Genomic DNA, 18143 nt, shown 5'->3' on the forward strand with positions numbered 1-18143 from the left:
TTCCTCCTTTAATTTCTTTCTTTTGAAATGTTTATTTGAATCAATCAACAAAAAGAAACTATTATTTTAAAGAAAATATGAAGTTTCAGCTTATTCAACATATGAAGTTTCAGCTTACTGCCAATTTATTTGTATAGACTCCACTGCAGCTAAAAATAAGTACTTATATAAATTATACTTGTTGCATTTTAGACATTATTCAATATATAACACCAAGGTACTAAAATTCAAAAGTCTACTTAAAAAAAAACCCTCTACTTCGTTTACTTTTTTTTCAAATGAATGAATATTGAGTGGATTTTGCTTTTCTTGCAAAACCAAACATAATGTGAAGAAATGATCAAAGACAATGGTACCAAATTTACTAATGTTGGCCATTCTTATGATTAAGCACAATAAAATAGACATATAAGGAAAAGTATCACATGTTCTGTTAAAATTGTCTTCTATAAATCCCCAGTTGTTTAGTTTTAAAGTGTAAATTTGGTTCAGAAGCTGAAAGACAGTAGATTCTCGGTATATGCACAGTTGTACCTAGATCTGTTAGATTAAAAAGAAAGAAACTGGAATTACGGTCGACATATGGAAGGCATAAATATTGATACTGTGTTGATAATTGTTTTATGCATCTGTCTAATAACAAATTAAGAATAAGTGTTTCCAGCCCTTTAAAATCAATCTCAACCTGACTGAATGCTTGTTTTGGCTTTTTAAAGTGTGATGTTCTAGATGAATTTTTTAAGGATAGTTAGTTTGAATGTAGAAGGAAATGGCAACCCACTCCAGTATTCTTGCCTAGAGAATCCTGTGGACAGAGGAGCCTGGTGGGCTGCCGTCTATGGAGTCACAGAGTTTGGACATGACTGAAGTGACTTAGCATGCGTGCATGCATTGGAGAAGAAAACGGCAACCCCAGTATTCTTGCCTGGAGAATCCCAGGGACAGAGGAGCCTGGTGGGTTGCTGTCTATGGGGTCGCTCAGAATCGGACACGACTGAAGCGACTTAGCAGCAGCAGCAGCAACAGACAATTTGAAAGCATAATATTATAAGAGGTATGTATCAAACTTCAGATTTCATAGGACTTGAAAAATCTTAAATACTATACTGAGTTAGTTCAAACTTATTATAATTGACTTCTAAAAGTAGAATTGATGTTTTCTTAACTAAGCATATGGTCTAGCCAGATCTTTAGACTTCTAAACTGATTGCCTTCCTAGAGAACAGTCTGACAGGAGCAGTGATCAATTTGTGCTTTAAATTCATCACAATTTAAGGAGACTTATCAGTGCAACCAAGGGTGTTCCTACGGAAGTTGTTATTCCTGCATTACTTCCCCCTCCTTTTCCTCTATTTTCTTTATTTCTATACAATGACACCACCATGCTTCCTATTCTTAAAATACAACCATTTAGACCTTTAAAAATCACAGGAACTACTTCTCCAAACCTTTCCATGTATATATTTTGTCTATATCTTACCCTCAAGAAAAAAAATGACTTAAAATCGTCATTATAACAAAGGCTAAATTCTGTGTTCTTATCTCCTTTGAAATGAAGTCACTTAGAACCCAAAGTACAGATACAATGAGGTAGAGTGCACGTTCTTATAAAAATTGTATTACAATAAAGAGAAAATGGACATAATGAGGGCTTCCCTGGTAGTCAGCTGGTAAAGAATCCGCCTGCAATGCAGGAGACCACGAGTCAATTCCCGGGTCAGGAAGATCCACTGAAGAAGGGATCGGCCACCCACTCCAGTTTTGTTCAGCTTCCCTAGTGGCTCATTACCAAAATCCTCAGGGCTAGTCATTTTTAGCAAGGTTCAGGAATACTACGATTAATTCAAGGAGGCCCATGAAAAAATTTTATCTGTTCAGTCTCAGGTATATGATTTAGTAATAAAAATTCCCATGCAGGCACATGGGGGACGTCAGAATGTTAATAAGATGAAAATAAGGACAGGCCATAAATAAATAAAACACGTACCATAAAATTCCGCTGGTAATGAATGTTCTCTTTGTTAAAGTCGATCACATAACCATTGAAGGACCAAACAAATGTCAGATCCAGGGCAGGATCAGAGGAAGCCGCACACTGCATGGTAGCATTTTCTCCAACAGTGATATCAGCATTAATTGGGGCCAATATAATTCGTGTGGGATCTATATATTTTTAAATAAAGGAGTAAAGCACAATTCAAAAAATTAGGAGACACCATATTATCCAGTATATTACAAAATAAAAATCAGTATAATTGAAATCCCTGGGCAAAGGAGTAAGAAGTCTACAAATCAAATTCCAGGAACAGTTTCATCAAGCAAGAGATTTTCCCAGAAGGCTTTTGAAATGGAAGCATCAATACATGAATTGTCTTATAAACTTAGTACAGAATCGCATGTCTTATGGCACATTAGAAACTAAGCATTGTTAAACTTTAAAAAAAATGTAAAATTAATCAAATGTTTTCTTACCTGTGATAACAAGAGTCCCAGTACTATTAGCCTTCCCTTTATTATTTTCTACAAAGCATGTATAGACTCCTCCATCACTCCTTGTAATGTTATTGATTTCCAAGCTGCCATCTTCCCAAATGAGTACTCTATGAAATGAAAAAAAATACATACTTCACAAAATCAATTTAATGAAGTATGCTATTATTCTATGTATTAGATTAAAAACACTAATGTCTTTGTATCATTAACATTTTATATAAATTGCTTGACAGAGACTTTTTTTAAGATAAAACATTCTAGCCTTTGTTTAGAACATTCTCTCCCAACATCAAATTGTTTTGGAAAGCAATCTTCATCTTTTTCTTGGATTATCACAGTAATCCTATCTTTCTGCTGCCATCCTTGTCTTTCTACAGTCTCCTTTCCCACATGTCAGCCAGACATGAAGATATATGTCATATAACTAATATCACATCACTCTCTGGCTCACTGATGTCACTCACTGATGTCACAGGACCCTCCAGTGACTTTTCCACCTTGTGCGTAGTAGGGGCCACAGTCCTCAGATTATCTTTTCAGGCCCAATACAATTTCATAGTTCATTTCCTACATTCTTCAGGGTTTTCCACAGTGGCACTTTCAGTAAAGCTTTGCCTGATATTTCTAGATATTATGACATGCACACAGGCACAAGAGGCTCTGCTACTGTCCAGGCATTCCTCATGCTATCCCTGTTCCCAGAATTTTTCTTCCTAATACATATTTCATCAGAAAAATACTTCAGTTTTACTTATTAATCTATCTTTGCATTAGATGTCAGGAATTTTTATCTGCTTTGTTTCTAGCCCTGTCTCTAACTAGGTAACATACCGATTAATGTATATATTCATTAGGAAAAAACAAAACAAAAAATACCATTTTCCAGAAACTCCTTAAGGAGGGAGACATGGAACAATGAAGAGGCACTCAAACAACCTGATTTTGAATGTATGAACTACATGGAGTCTGACTGAAGCAGTGGCTCTCTACATACCACTGTAAAATGATTTTTAAACCACTGTGAGACAGACTTAGACCAGTCACAAGCCTGAAAGATATGAGTCCAGATCTGCCAGGAATGTGACCTCAGGACTTCAGACTTGGCAGTTAGAACAGACTGTTATTTCCACAGTTACAAAGAAATACAAACATATTTTATTTTTAGAAACTTTCAAACAAAGATATTGTAAAACCTTCCTTAGTAAAAGCTTCTGTATAAATTACTACTTAGGAAATTCGTCTATGAATGTAAACTAAATCTTTCATACTAACAGAACTTAAATCTATTCCCTCTGCCTGTGTGCCTCTTCCTTAGAGCCAGGAGACCAAAAACTCATTTCTTATAGCTTTTACATCTAGTTCATATGGTATTAATATCATATAAATTATGATATATCATACATAATTTATATTACATATATTAATACTTTATACATTACTATATAACTTTGTTATATAATGTTTGCACTTAGAGTCATTATTGGATTATCTGTCCCTGGATTTTACTTTATTTTATAAATCTTTAAAGTTGTTTTCCATTACGGTTTATTACAGGATATTGACTATTCTGTGCTTTACAGTAGGACCTTGTTGTTTATCCAGTCTGTATATAATAGCTTGCATCTACTAATCCCAAACTCCCAACCCATCCCTCCTCTAACCTCCTCCTCCTTGGCAACCACAAGTCTCTCTCTATGTCTGTGAGTCTGTCTCTGTTTTGTAAATAAATTCACTTGTGGCATATTTTAGATTTCACATACAAGTGAAATATATATCTTATTTTCAGAAAATATGATATAGATAAACAGTCACAGAAGCCAGGAACCACAAAGTCTTTAATAAATTAGTCACTTGTTGCCAAAATTATCTCAGTATGATCCATGAAGCATGGTTCTGAGAAATCCATGGTTGCAGAGGCCTATGGCATGAGTCCTCATAGGAATCAGAGCAAGATTCTTTTCATTAAGGAGAGAGAGCTAATGGTGCAGCCAATAGTGATGCCATGCCCCAGGCTGTTGTAGTAGTAAATACCTGAGAATGGAACTACCTTCTCATTACGGTCTGTATCATTCATTGTCTGACTGCTAAAGTTTCAACGCTATATTGCACAAATTGACTTTTCCTGTAACACTAATTCTTCATGTATCATTTTGTTAAAATCTTAATAACTCTTAGTCAAACATATTAACTATAAAAGTTAATGTGTTCTGGGAAGCAGCTGCTTCCCTGCGTACCCCTTCCCCCTCCATTTCTGCCATGTACACAGTCATAACTGCGATTATCCTAACAAGAGGAATATGTTCATTCCATATCAACATGGCACAAGTTCCAAGTTCTAGCTTAGAGATCATTTGACCCATTTCCAGAAGGTTACTTAAACCTTTCCAGGCTTTAGGTATATAAAAATAGAGATGGTAGCATCCATCTTACATTCTTTATTGGATACATTTTACACTTTGCCAGAATATTTTTTAAAGCAAAAGCTACTTTTTTTTCCTCCCTTATTTAAGCCTTTTGATAGATTTCCATTACTAGTAGATGAAGCCAAGTCCCTCAGCACAAAAAACATTGCTGATCGTCTAGCTTACTTTGTGTCATCCCATAACACTCTTCATTTTCCTCTAAAGACAGCCACACTGATTTTAGTTCTTACAATCTTTATACCTCCTCTGCCCTCTGCCATGGGGCCTTTGCACATACTACACCCCCTTGACTGGAATATTTCTTGCTCCTCAACCTGCATATCCCACTTTTCTTATTTCCCAACGTGACTTGCTTCTCCCCATACTTTATTACTCAATATAACCATAACTTCTTCTGGGAAACTTATAAAAACCATTCAGTTTGGCTTTTATGCAAATAATCTATGCAAGCCATATACTTTATGTTTTATCCCAAAGCCTCTAAGATACTGATAGGTAGTTAGGAAGATTAGAAGTTCCTGCTCACTTTGGAAGATGGGAAGAGGTGACTTGTACTTTGAAATCACCTTTTACTTCCCCACTGAAATGTTGAATAGACTAGTCGCATAAAATTAAATCAAATATGAATGGCTATAGTTGTGCTCGTTAGGGAAAAAATTAGATTCTGTTTTATTTCCCATTGTTAATTATTTTTGAGGCCTTGGACAATTTATCACAAATCTCTGGGCTTCACTTTAAAATATCCTTATAAATTGTAGATGTTTAAATGTTTATAATAGATAGGGACAGTGATGGGTAACTATTTCGGTTTACCTTAGAACTGTGATATCATCTGTGGAGAAAAGTTAGAACAAAAACATTTACATTATGAATGTGAAAAGAGGTTCTTTACAAAGCAAACTTTTCCAAATACTGAACTGCATTCCAGACTAACCTGCTGCTATTGACAAGCCGCTCTGTGCCTTTACTCCATAAAAATTTTGGTTTGGGTGCAGCTTTAGGTTTGCATTCGATTATAACCCGTCCTCCTTTAGCAGCCAGGATCTTTTTCTTCATAGGATTCATTTCAAAAGTTGGAGCCAAAGCTAAAAAGAAAGAACTAGTTATTTTCTTTATTTTTGCTAAAAAGAAAAAAATTCTTCTATACTATAGCACTTTTTATTTCCTTTTGATTAATAATCAATAGAGGATTGTTGCTGTTGGTCATTGTGTCTGATTTTTTGCGACCCCATGGACTGTAGCCCCCCAGGATTCTCTGTCCATGGGGTTTCCCAGTCAAGAATACTGGAGTGGGTTGCCATTTCCTTCTTCAGGAGATCAAACCTGGGTCTCCTGCATTGGTAGGTGGATTCTTTACCTCTGAGCCACTTGGGAAGCCAGAAAGGATTACTCTCACCAAATATCACCCACTATGACCAACAGACATTCCATACATAACCCTAGTAGTTTTTCTTTGCTTTAATAACTTCACTAAGGTATATTTTATTTATCAAATCTTGCCAATTTTAAATATGCAATTCTTGGTGATAACTGGATTATTATACATTTTAGTTGCAGTCAAATGCTGTATAATTTTTAAGGTAACATCTAATTCAATTTTCTTGACTCAATTGCACAACAGAAGTTAAGTGAGAGGCTGGAGGAAACGGAGCACCATTATTAATACTGACACATATTTATAATTAGTATTCTTTAACCACACTTTGAACAGTCTCTAGTTGACAAGTGAGAAAGCTAATATCTGTTAAGATTATGTAACTTACCAAAGGTGCCACAAGGAAAGGCTATCATGTGGGAGTTACATTTGAATCTAGTTCCATCTGATTCACAAGCATGCTCTTTTCGGTAAACTATATGACTCTTCCTTCATTATACAAACATTTATTGAGCACCAACTATGTGCAATTACTATGAGATGCCTTAATAAACAGAGACCCCTGCCTTTAAGACCAACCTACAAACAGCTACGGGAATGATATTTTTAATTAGCTGAGGAGTACATGATACATCTCCTTACCTCAAAGTATAGAATAATAATTGTGAAAACAGGTTACAGCCTAGAATCACTTAATGATATCTCACTTTCTTTAGTGTCCCCACATGTAGCTCATTTCTCAATCTCTTCATCTTCCCCCAGACTCTGGGGGAATTCCTTCTTTCTATTTCCACATATCCCAGTCATCTGTAGCTGTCCTTTCTACAGCTTTTTCTAAGTCTAAGTCTATCTTTATCCAGGTCTTGGTGTTTCATCATCTAGTTCCATGATTCTCAAATTTTATCTGAGCGTCAGAACCATCGGAGGATCTTGGTAAAAATGCTGCTGAGATCTCAGTAGGTCTGGGGTGAACCTGAAACTCAGTACTTTTAGGAAGTGAGGAACATACTCTGAGGAACACATTTCTTATGGAAAAGATTTAGGTTATTCCATTATTCTTTTAATTTGTGTTTTATAATTGGCAATAAATATATAAGTAAACAACCAACTTGTGTTGTATACCTAACACAGCATGTGGTATTCTGTCTAGGTTCAATAAATATTATGGGTAACATATTGTTTGTAAAATGAGAGAAAATGTAATAGAATTATATTTAAAAAGCCTAAATTCATCTATAAAATGAGAATTTTTCTTGGATCTGTTTAGTCTTAATAAAATAGTTGCTTTTGTCCAGTTATCAGAATGACTTCATGCTTATGTAATATTTGAATTTCTAGTGACAGAATCTAGACTATGTTCATATATATGTGTATATATACATATATATCTACACATATTTATGTATGTATATTCTCTTTTCTCTTTATTGATCTTATTATAGACTAATACATGGTACAGCAAAAGTACTCAATAATCATTTGGTAGATAAATAAATTAACTAAATAACTCAGGAAAGAAGAATGAGAAACCGTTTCTACAGGCAATAAACAAAAAATAGATTGAAACAAAATAAAGATGACCAGGAATTGATCTCAATCTCAAAATGCTCACTTTGCTTAATTACTACATTAATATACATTAAATGATTGGAAGACTTTAGGCTTGAAGACAAAGAGATCTTTCAATCTGAACTGTTGCATTTTCTTATCATTTTGTAATGTATAACAATTACAGTCACCCAAAGCTGGTGCTCTGGCAAAACCCAGAGGGATAGGATGGAGAAGGAGGTGGGAGGGGGGCTCAGAATGGGGGGTACACATGTATGCCAATTTATGTTTATGTGTTGCAAAAACCATCACAATATTGTAAAGTAATTATCCTCCAATTAAAAAATAATAAACTAATTTTTTAAAAAAGAAGAAATTACAACAGAAAAAAAAGAGTTTACATTTGAGAAATAATTGAAACTCACCTCGTATCTTCTCTAAAAGTCAAAATTATTTCTTTGTACTTTTCACCAAAGTGATACAGTATGAAGCCTAAGCCTAAACATCTTCTTGATATCCAAAGAAGCTAGATTGAATATATTAGCAAGGAATTTTGACTTTAAGGGGAAGAAATGGAATATGATCCTTAAAATTTAAAAAGAATCAGGGAAAGTTAAAATTAAGAAGGCCTCAACTCTTTTAAAAGATAGTTTTCTTTAATACTTTCTTATTATTGTATCACTGCCTTTCATGTTCTTTTAGTGTCACTCAATTTGTAGTGGTACAACTGTTTTAAAGAACTACCCTTTGGTATAGCAAAAATCAAATAGGCTGCACTGAGTTATTGCTTTATCTTTTCAGTAATCATATCCCGAAGAGGAAGCCTGCCCATCTGGATTAATTACTTAAAATATAACTAAACTCAATGATAGCCACTTCAAATAGTATGAAAAAGGCATGACAATAGTAAGGTGTTATTTAAGGTAGTTGTAATGAAAATAAGAATGTAAAAATATCTCAGAAAGATTTATAGGGTAAAAATGAGAAATTTAATAGATGTAATAGGAGAAAAGAATGTAATGGATCGCTTCATTCTTTAGAACAGTAAATACTTCAAGAGGAAAATGTGCGGATGAATGAGAAATAATGACTTTAATTTCAGACACGCTAAGTTTTAGATATCTGTGAATTTACCCAGATGATCATTTCTGCTAAGAAGTTTTTCATACTGAGACAGGAGCTGAGGATAAAATTCTGACCCAGAGATACACATTAAGGGGTCATTGACAGTTAATGGGAGAAGAAGATATCATCCAGGATAACTTTAATTTCAAAATAATAATAATTCAGGAATAATACTATAGAATATGTGAAAGAATGAGAAAGAAAATGGAATGCAGCCAGAGGAATGGAACTCTGGAAGAGAGCAAGATTTCCAACTGGGCAAAGGAAGGGATGAAAAGAAGAAAATGAAGTGATCAAGAAGAAATAATATAGGAGGTATCAGCATCAAGTCACTAAACACAAAGGAGAGGAGAATTCAAGAGGAAAACATGACCAGAAAGAGAGGCATCTTGAGAGATATGCATACACACATTTACACACTCCACACATACACAAAGAGAAGGGATGTGCGTTGAGTACAGAAGTAAAGGGATTATTTTTGGACAAGAGGACATGTACATCATCCTCTGGATGAAGAGTATCTAAAGGACAAGTGTAGTAAAGATTCAGATAGTTTTGAATGAGGGATAGGAAATTGAAACATTTTCTCTCCATGATTTTCAATTTTCATGAAGAAGAAACTCAGTGTGGTGTAAGGGGAATGAGGAATGTGCTGAAGGTTTTGAACAGGAATTGTAGGATATGAAACCCAGGGACTGATAAAGCTATTAAGTGCCAAAGATTTCCTGAGGCTGCCTCACAGGCATTGAGGGCGCAGCTGTACTATGTGAGGTTCTGGCAGTGTTTAGTTGCCCAGACATAGGAGAAAGCAAGACTTGTAAAAATTGATATGTGTAAAGTTTGCTTTACCATTAAAAACATTTTAAAAACCTCTATATTCTATATTGCTTCCAATTTATTTACTATTCTTCAATGAAAGGAAAATAATGCCATTTTAATACAAACCACATTTTAGAAATGCTTAATTTCTAATTCAAGGAACTTTTAATTCAAGAAAGTAATATGAAATTAAATATAATCTAGAGAACCCAAGACACTTTTTAATGTGTTGCTTTCTTGTTGATTGTTGACAGAAACAAAAAGTGATACTGACCCAAGATCTTCAACTCGGCATTTGCATAAATTGCTCCATGTGTGTTTTCAGCTATGCACTGGTACATGCCAGCATTTTCAAAGGTCACGTCATACAGCCTCAATTCCCCTCTATGATACTGGAAAGAACACAAAGTAAAACATGTCTCCTTGAAAAACTTTAACAGAAATGCTTTCATTTGGGTTTGGGCTTGGTTGTATTCCAATTTAAGTACGTTATTTTTCCCCCACTGTTAGTTAACTAAGTCGAGTGGAGTGGGGTTTCCATGGTATGGGGAAGTAAAACCCACTTACCACGCCCAGTGGCTCTTGTTCTATTCATCCTACAGAGCAGAGAGTCCACCTTTTCCCTCTCGGCTCAGCTGAGAGATTACAGTGGGAAGGTAGAGAAGGACCCCACTGCTGCTACTTGTCCCCAGGGCTAAAGGTAGGACCTTCACTCTTACCTCTGTTTCTGTGGGGTCAGGGAAACAGTGGTAAGAAAAAGAGGACAATATCAGGTAGTGGAGATGGATGCAAAGGAAGAAGGGGGAAGTGGAACAAAGGAAACAATAAGGAGAGAGAGAGAGAAGGTAGACATAAGATTATAGAAAACTAGTTAAGCTGAAAAAAGACACTTTATATTCACTTTTTTGTTGTTGTTTTTTAAAGGAAACTTTTATATTTCAGGGCCTACATGCCACTCCTGCTAATTTTTCCCGGGATTATAAGAAATGTTACCTGAACATAGGTTTAAGAACTGCAAAGCAATTGAACACACATACCGAATATCCATTCTTCAGCCATCGGATGGTAGGAATGGGCTTCCCTGTGGCCACACAAGGCCAGTAGAGATCACTGCCTATATCCACCTCTGTGTCATTGATGTGTTCCACCCACTCAGGAAATGCTAAAAAGTAAAGAACATTGTAAATGCAAATGCAAGTCTCAGCATTCATCATCAACTCAAGATGACAAATATTAGACTTAGTTGACTTTCTTCTGGAGAATACATCAGATACTCTCTGAGTTTTAGAATCAATGATAGAGTCATTGAAGTTGTATACAGGTCTGTAGGTAAACTTTACATTATTAGAGACAAGGTAATTTTAATTCAATTTATAATTGTTTTTCTATTCGTGAATCATGTTTTGTTGGAAAGCTGATAAAACAAAACACTAAAATAACTGATCTTTTTCTTGTAAATCTTTCAAAATGATATTTAAGGTTTGAAAGAATTACATTTCAGTATATTGTGTAAAAGGGATAGAGTCCAGTGCACAAGTGGAGGTGTTGTCCTCAGAGAACAGCTGACTCTAGAGTAAAAAGAGATAAGGCTGGAAATACAAGTGTTAGTAGAGACAGAACAGAAGTTTGTGAGAGTTCTAATTTAATAACTACCATTTTCTCTGTAAGATAGGAAGCCAAGTTATTCGCTGAGAGGAAGGTTGAAGAAGGAATTACTGTGGGTTTAAAGGAAACCATGAAGGCAAGATACGGTCATCTAATAAAATGAGAGAGTAAGTAAATCTGGGGAAAAATAGTCTAGCTGCCAGGCAACATTAAGGGCCTATTTACAGTCAGTGAAGCTGTGATGTTAACTAGACATAGGCTACTTGGTAGTGTTCATTCCAAGTCATATTCAAGTGCCTTGGTTCTGACACTAGGGCAGAGAGCCAGAGTTTTCCAGTATTACTCTTTGCCAAAATAGCAAGACAAAGTGGAGAGAGATGAGTGAGCTAAGCCGGTGTGCAGGGAAATGATAATGATTGAACCCAGGCTTAGGAAAGAGATGACCAAGTTAGGGAGAGTGAGACGATGTTAAAACAGAGTAAGATTAACTGATTACAGTTGCTGGTAGATTAAAAGGCTTGTAGGAATCTGGGTATTGAAGTTTGAAAGGTGGTGATCAGAGTTTAAACACTTAAACTTGAACTTGTAAAGGGATTGTACTTTTGGTAACATAAGATTATAGACTAGATGGTTAAAGGAAAAGAAAGATAGTCTAGCAATGGCAATAAAGATCAAGGAGGACAAGTGTACAAGTCACACCATGGGATGAGGGTTGTGAAAGAAAATTCAGCCACTGCTTGAGTGGTCTGCAGTAGAAACTGTGTCAGTTACAGCAAAGACTAAAGGGAATGTGCAAAGAAGTTACGGATATAGGGGATTCTGATAATGGTGGACTATGTGTTCTAGAGGCATATTATAAGGACTTCAGAAGTTAGGACTGAAGAGAATATAGAGTCTGAGTGGGAAAGGTGCAGAGCTGTGTGGGCATTAAAGTGTAGCCCATAAGACAGCCCTGGGGTCCAAGGGCTTCTTGAGGCAAATGAAATGCACAAGGTGAAAGTTAAAATAATCCTAATCTTAGTGGACATTATGAGATGGTGGTGATGAGGCTGCATGTGCTGGGCCATTGGAGATGCTTACTTCATTTCTGTATAGACAGAGGCCTGGGGTCTAGGGGTAGGAGGTAAGGGTTGGTCTTGACACTGCCACAGTACCCTTTAGTCTACTGGTATTCCATTCAGCTCAGGCATCATCCTAGTTTTTCCTATCACTCATCCTTTGATGAGACTAAGGCACCCCTTTATCAAACGCTTTATAAATATCATATGTAATTCCCCATATTGTACTCACAATTTTCTTTATAATTATATATATGTAGGGGTATATATTTATTTGACTGTGTATGACTATATAAATTTGGAGGTTTTTTTATATGGTATGACTAGAGTATGAACTCCTCAAGGACAAAATATCTCCTTTATTTAACTCTTCTGGCCCCTACTGTGTCTGCCTCTGGGGATGCACTCTGTGTACATGCATCCTTTCAGTGAATGACCTTGTTGAAGCCTTAGATGTTTATTCAGGTGTGATCTGCAAATTTCACATTGGAGAACATTGTAGGGAGGATTTCAGGATGTAAAGTGTTAAGCATTGACTGAGAAACTATATTCTCTCCTCCCCAATAAAGTTTATTTCAATTAAATACTTGTATCAAGAAATTGTATGAAAGAAAAACTTTCCTTAGACCAGTGATTCTCTAAGAGGGGCTCCTGGACAAGTAGCATCAACATCTCCTAAGAATTTTTTATAAATACAAATTCTCACACCCCAAATAGACCTTCTAACTCTGAAACTCTTGAGTATGAGAACCAGCAATTTGTGCCTTTAAAAAAAAGCCCTCCAGATGATTTTAAAACATGATAAAGTTTGTGGATCACTGGCTTACACTATGTCATAATGCATAGGTTCTTCTACAAATAAAAAAGAGTCTGAAGAAAGTCAACAAGCCATATGAATTGTATTTTCACAAAATTATCAAGAACACTACAACTGATCCACTCATGCTCCTGTAATACCAGAGGCATAAATTCCTAACTTCTCTACTCATTTTTGTGACTTACTTAGACATAAAGATAAATATTTCATCGTTTTTCACAATGTAATACAATTTACTATTTTTAAGCTTAATCATTTTATGCTAGTTTTTTCAAGTGAGAAAACGGTTTTAAATAAGATATTGATTAAGTGTGTGGAAAATTAAAACAATGTATCTACCTTGAACATAGATTCTTGCCTGGTGTTTATCCTTTCCTCTATTGTTCTCAGCCTCGCATTCGTATATGCCTTCATCTTCTAGCTGAATGTTGAAGATCTTGAGGACAGCTCCAGAGGTGCTGATCTCAGCTGTGCTTGGCATCGGTTCTAGGACTTTTCGCCATCGGATATCAGGAACAGGACTTAAATAGAAGAGAATAAGAGCTAATGGTCCACAACACTTAAAAGGCAATTTACTCTATGTTTATAGCTAAACATTTTTAACATTTATTTCCTAACAATACAAGATTTAAACTCTACATACATTAATGAAATCTGTGAGCATACTCACTTGCCAAGTGCAAAACACTCTAAAGTCACGTTTTGGCCCATCAATGCATATACATCCTTGAACTGAACTACAATATCAGCAGGATATGGTTTTGTTGTTCCTAATTTAAGAAAAACCAAAATTAGCAAGCAGAGCAGAAAGGCTAAATACACTGCTTAGAATCATAACATGAGTGTGTACTTTATACTGTAGAACACTTGAAAGACAAATAGATACACAAAGACCTGAAACATAAACCAAATCAATAGTAAATGCTCTAAAAAAGTGGTGGCCAAGGAGGATTGTTGGAAATATATAAGGGCTGAGGGAATCTCAGGCAAAGAGACCAGTTTGAACCAGACCAGCTCAAGTTGAGGAAATCGCATATATTGACACAACTTCAGGAGTGGGCGGACAATTATAAAAGGTCTAGGAATCAAAATTATATTAAAGTGTATGTAGTTGAAGATGAACTTGAATCTGTAATATAGAAGGTTTGAAACTGATATTAAAGATTTTGAGGTTAATTTCCTCAATGTTTAGCTATTAATAGGGTTTGTTAAGAGACAAAATATGAATTTTACCTTTGGTTTAAGTAGAAGATTGTTGGCAATTTTAAGGGAAGGAATGTGGAGAAGAAAAATATAGCAGAGAGTCACAGCTCTAAGTGAGAGCCTGAACAAGGGAAGAGTCACAGCGGGAACAGAAAGGAAAACACAGATCCAAGTTGTGTTTTAGAACCAGAATCAAAAGGACTGCCCCTTGGACCCATGTTTTCTCAAGATACAGATCAAAAATCCAATTCATTAAAATCACTTGGGATGCTCATTGAACCTATAGATTCCTGGGTCACATCATGGGTCTGCTGAATCACTGTCTTTGGGTTCCACATCTTCCTCAAACTCCCCAAGTGCTTACGTCCTAAACGAGAACTGCTGTGTTCACGGTCCTCAGGATGTCAGTGGAAAGGAGCTGATGATTAAAATTCTCTCCTCAGTTACTGGATAAAAATATGATAGTATTATTCAATGAGATGAAGAACACCAGGAGAGGAGGTTTAGAGAGGAGATGAAAGATGTGTTTGGAATATTTCAAATGTAACACTTTTGAGAAGCTTCTGTGTGTCAAGCCCAGGATGTAGGTAGGATTTAGGGAAAAGGATTAGGGAGAAGTGAATCTGGAGTCAGCACATAGGGCCTCTAGTGAAATAAAGGTGCAAATGAATGAGACTATCTAGAAAAAGATTGGAAAGAAATATTAGAATGAGGAAGATCTAATGAAGGATACTGCATAGAGTTTGTCACCGAGGCACCTGGGAAATAAGCAGAGGCAGAAATAGTCATTTTTTAAAAAAATAGGAAAAGAAAGGAGATTTCAAGAGAGGCAGAGGAGATCAACACAAGTCAAATTTCATACAGAAACAGACCTGAAAATGTCCTTTGGATTTAGCAAATCCAAAAAGTGATTTTGATTACTCAAGACTGTTTGCATTGAATACAAAAGAATATGCAGAGGGAAACAAATGGAGGAGAGTTTGAAGTTTTAGAAAAGAAAGAGTGATGCAATGACATCCTTAAATGAAACAAATGGAATGTGAATGAGAGCAGCTGGAGCAATTAGCTTGAGCTGCAGGAAAAACACTTTTTCCACTGAGAAAGAAAGAAGCACTGAATTTTGAGGGAAGAAAATGAGGGAAGTTTTCATTTGATGGTTCCTTTTCACTCCTTCAAGTAGTGGTGAGAGTATTTCCTAAGATTTGAGAGGGGGGAAGAAAAGCCAGATAATAAGAAGATGTTTATTGAATTCTAACCATGTGACTGCTATTTTGAGAATAATAATAAAAAAGAATGTCTCTGAGATGATAGACTTGCCACCATTATTATACAAAACTTAGCGGTAAGACCCAAATTTAATTCTGCCAGCAACAGAACCAGTTATTTCCTCAGAAGCTTGAATTCAGTGATATGAGTGTTGCAGCAAGACTGAGATAAAAATAACCTGAAGTAAGAAAACATATTGTATTCTGATTTTCGCAAGAAGTGGTGCATTAAAAAGTGAAATTCAGTTCATTCAACTGAAGCCTGAGGAAAGGCCAGTTAAGAGCGTGTTAACTCTTAACTGTCATTCAATATGGTACCACAGTACCCTATTACGCTATTTTCAATACTATTTACAATAGATAGGCAATTTATATACTTATTTGCTTCATGTAAATAATTCCTTAAAAATAAAAAATGATCTGATTGATTTTCCTTCCACCCTAATTCTGTAACCACTGCAGCTTGTTTTGATATAATCATTCATTCACTTTCATGAATTGACTATGAAGTAGGACTGATCATGAAACAAAAAACAGATGGTGGTGATTCCCATTTATAACCAATATATTGGCATTTTGCTAGTAAATCAATTGGGTTTCTATACATTCACTGAACTGGAGGCAACCAATCCAAACTCAGCTACCTTAGGACACTTAACGATGTAAATCTTCTCTAGGTGAAAATCTAAGGAAAAACCAAGACTTTCAAAGTATATGTCCTCTGTCCTGGGGAAGCAGTCAGCTGGTTTGCCCACTGGATATTTCTTTTCATTATTATAAGTATTCCATAAGTAGACAACCTTACAAAAACAGAGGAACAAATATAACTTACGTTCAGGTAGTGGAATGAGTGGGATAAATTTGCTGAACACACTCTTTGTAATAGAGGGACTGGATACAAAGCAAGAATAGTTGCCTTTGTCGGATGCCTCAACATTAGCAATGTAGAGATTGCCATTTGTCTGAGACACAAATCTTCGTTTATCCATTGTGATAAATACAGGAAATTCATTTAGAAGCCAGCGGTAGCTAAGATCATCTAGAAGAAAATAGTGTTGACTAAGTATTAAACTCTCTCCAAAAGTAAATATTTTGTTTTCTAGTAGTAAGCTAGTTCATAACTAAATCTAGGCTTTTAAAATACTATTGACTCAGTTTTAAGCTCTTCTCCAAAAGGAAAAGTCTTGTTTTTTAGAAATAAGCTAGCACATAATCTAATCTAGGCTTTTGTAGAGTAAATGTTGGAAGTAGGCCAAGATAAACAGCACTAATTTTCTAAAAGCTACTGTAGTTTGAATATAAAGTGATGCTAAGCAATAATATCTATTTCTCAATTATTCATGAATTACTAATATTATTTTAATTAATTATGGGCTAAATGCAACTCAGTTTAAATGACTTGCTTAGAATTTCATGACTAAGTAGAATTAGGATTCTGAATCCAGGTCTAAGAGTTTCAAATTCCATCTTCTCTACTGCATTTAAAAGATAAAATCAACTGTACTGTGGCTTTACATCTTTTTATTTTTATACTCCTATTCTACATGACAGATTTAGAAATGAGTTTATGCAGCCTATTCTGGCCACATTAAAAAGCGAAAACTACAGAAAAGGAAAAAGGCATGTTACTTGTTTTCTTACATATTAGGAAGCAGATCATATGGTAACTTTTAACTGTAGTAAATTCCTTTGGCTAAGCATACTGGCTGGTTAGGCCAAAAGTTGAATTTCCTCATTAAATTGCTGCTTTCCCCACAGTTTTCATTTGGATCTCCCCTTTATGTTTTGAGGGACGACACTCCAGTAGTCATGCACAGCATTAATGCATGAGAGGGAACTGTGGGTGATACATATTTATCAGTCTCAAAGTCCTAATCCCCTTTAAAACATTATAAGCATGTGAAGACAACTGTTACCAGGGGGATACCCTCAGGGGGAAAAAATACCCTTAGGGGAATAAAGAAAAAAAACGGCACCCTCAGAAACAGAACTCTTAGTTCAAGTTAGAAAAGATTTAAATGCAAGATGGTGGAAAATCAAGATATTTAAAAAATGAAATAATCATGACCTGACAGCATTTTGCTTTATGGAACTCAAGGTGATCGACTGATAAAGCTGCTAAATGGAGCATGAAAAAGAGCTGAATATTAAAATCTAAAAGAATTGCATACTATATATATCCAGTATGATTGAAAATAATAGTCCAGGGGATTCCATTTAATTTAGCTATATAATTTTCTCCAGCAATATACAGTCTCATAAAAGTGAATGAAGATGATTATTCTGTTTTTTCATCTTAACTTTTTAATTACGGAAGTTTATTTTTTGTTTTCAAAAAATAAAAATACAAAGTTAAATTTGAAAGAAAATTAAATCATATTTCTCCAACTCAGCATTCTCGTCGTTAGCATA

At 35.4% G+C, this 18143-nt stretch overlaps 1 protein-coding gene across 1 annotated transcript in view; it reads right to left on the bottom strand.

Moving 5' to 3' along the window:
• The window catches only part of CNTN1 (contactin 1), a 401067-nt gene that overhangs the window by 127605 nt on the left and 255319 nt on the right, over positions 1–18143 (bottom strand). Inside the window, exons 7-14 of the mRNA XM_065932171.1 lie at positions 16564–16770; positions 13934–14033; positions 13603–13784; positions 10821–10945; positions 10058–10175; positions 5851–6001; positions 2473–2600; positions 1988–2163 (exon numbers count right to left, since the gene is read on the bottom strand). Coding sequence (XP_065788243.1) covers positions 1988–2163; positions 2473–2600; positions 5851–6001; positions 10058–10175; positions 10821–10945; positions 13603–13784; positions 13934–14033; positions 16564–16770 — 1187 coding nt within the window. The remainder of the gene's footprint in view (positions 1–1987; positions 2164–2472; positions 2601–5850; positions 6002–10057; positions 10176–10820; positions 10946–13602; positions 13785–13933; positions 14034–16563; positions 16771–18143) is intronic.

Source organism: Muntiacus reevesi, chromosome 4 (assembly GCF_963930625.1).
Source record: "Muntiacus reevesi chromosome 4, mMunRee1.1, whole genome shotgun sequence".
Classification (NCBI taxonomy): domain Eukaryota; kingdom Metazoa; phylum Chordata; class Mammalia; order Artiodactyla; family Cervidae; genus Muntiacus; species Muntiacus reevesi.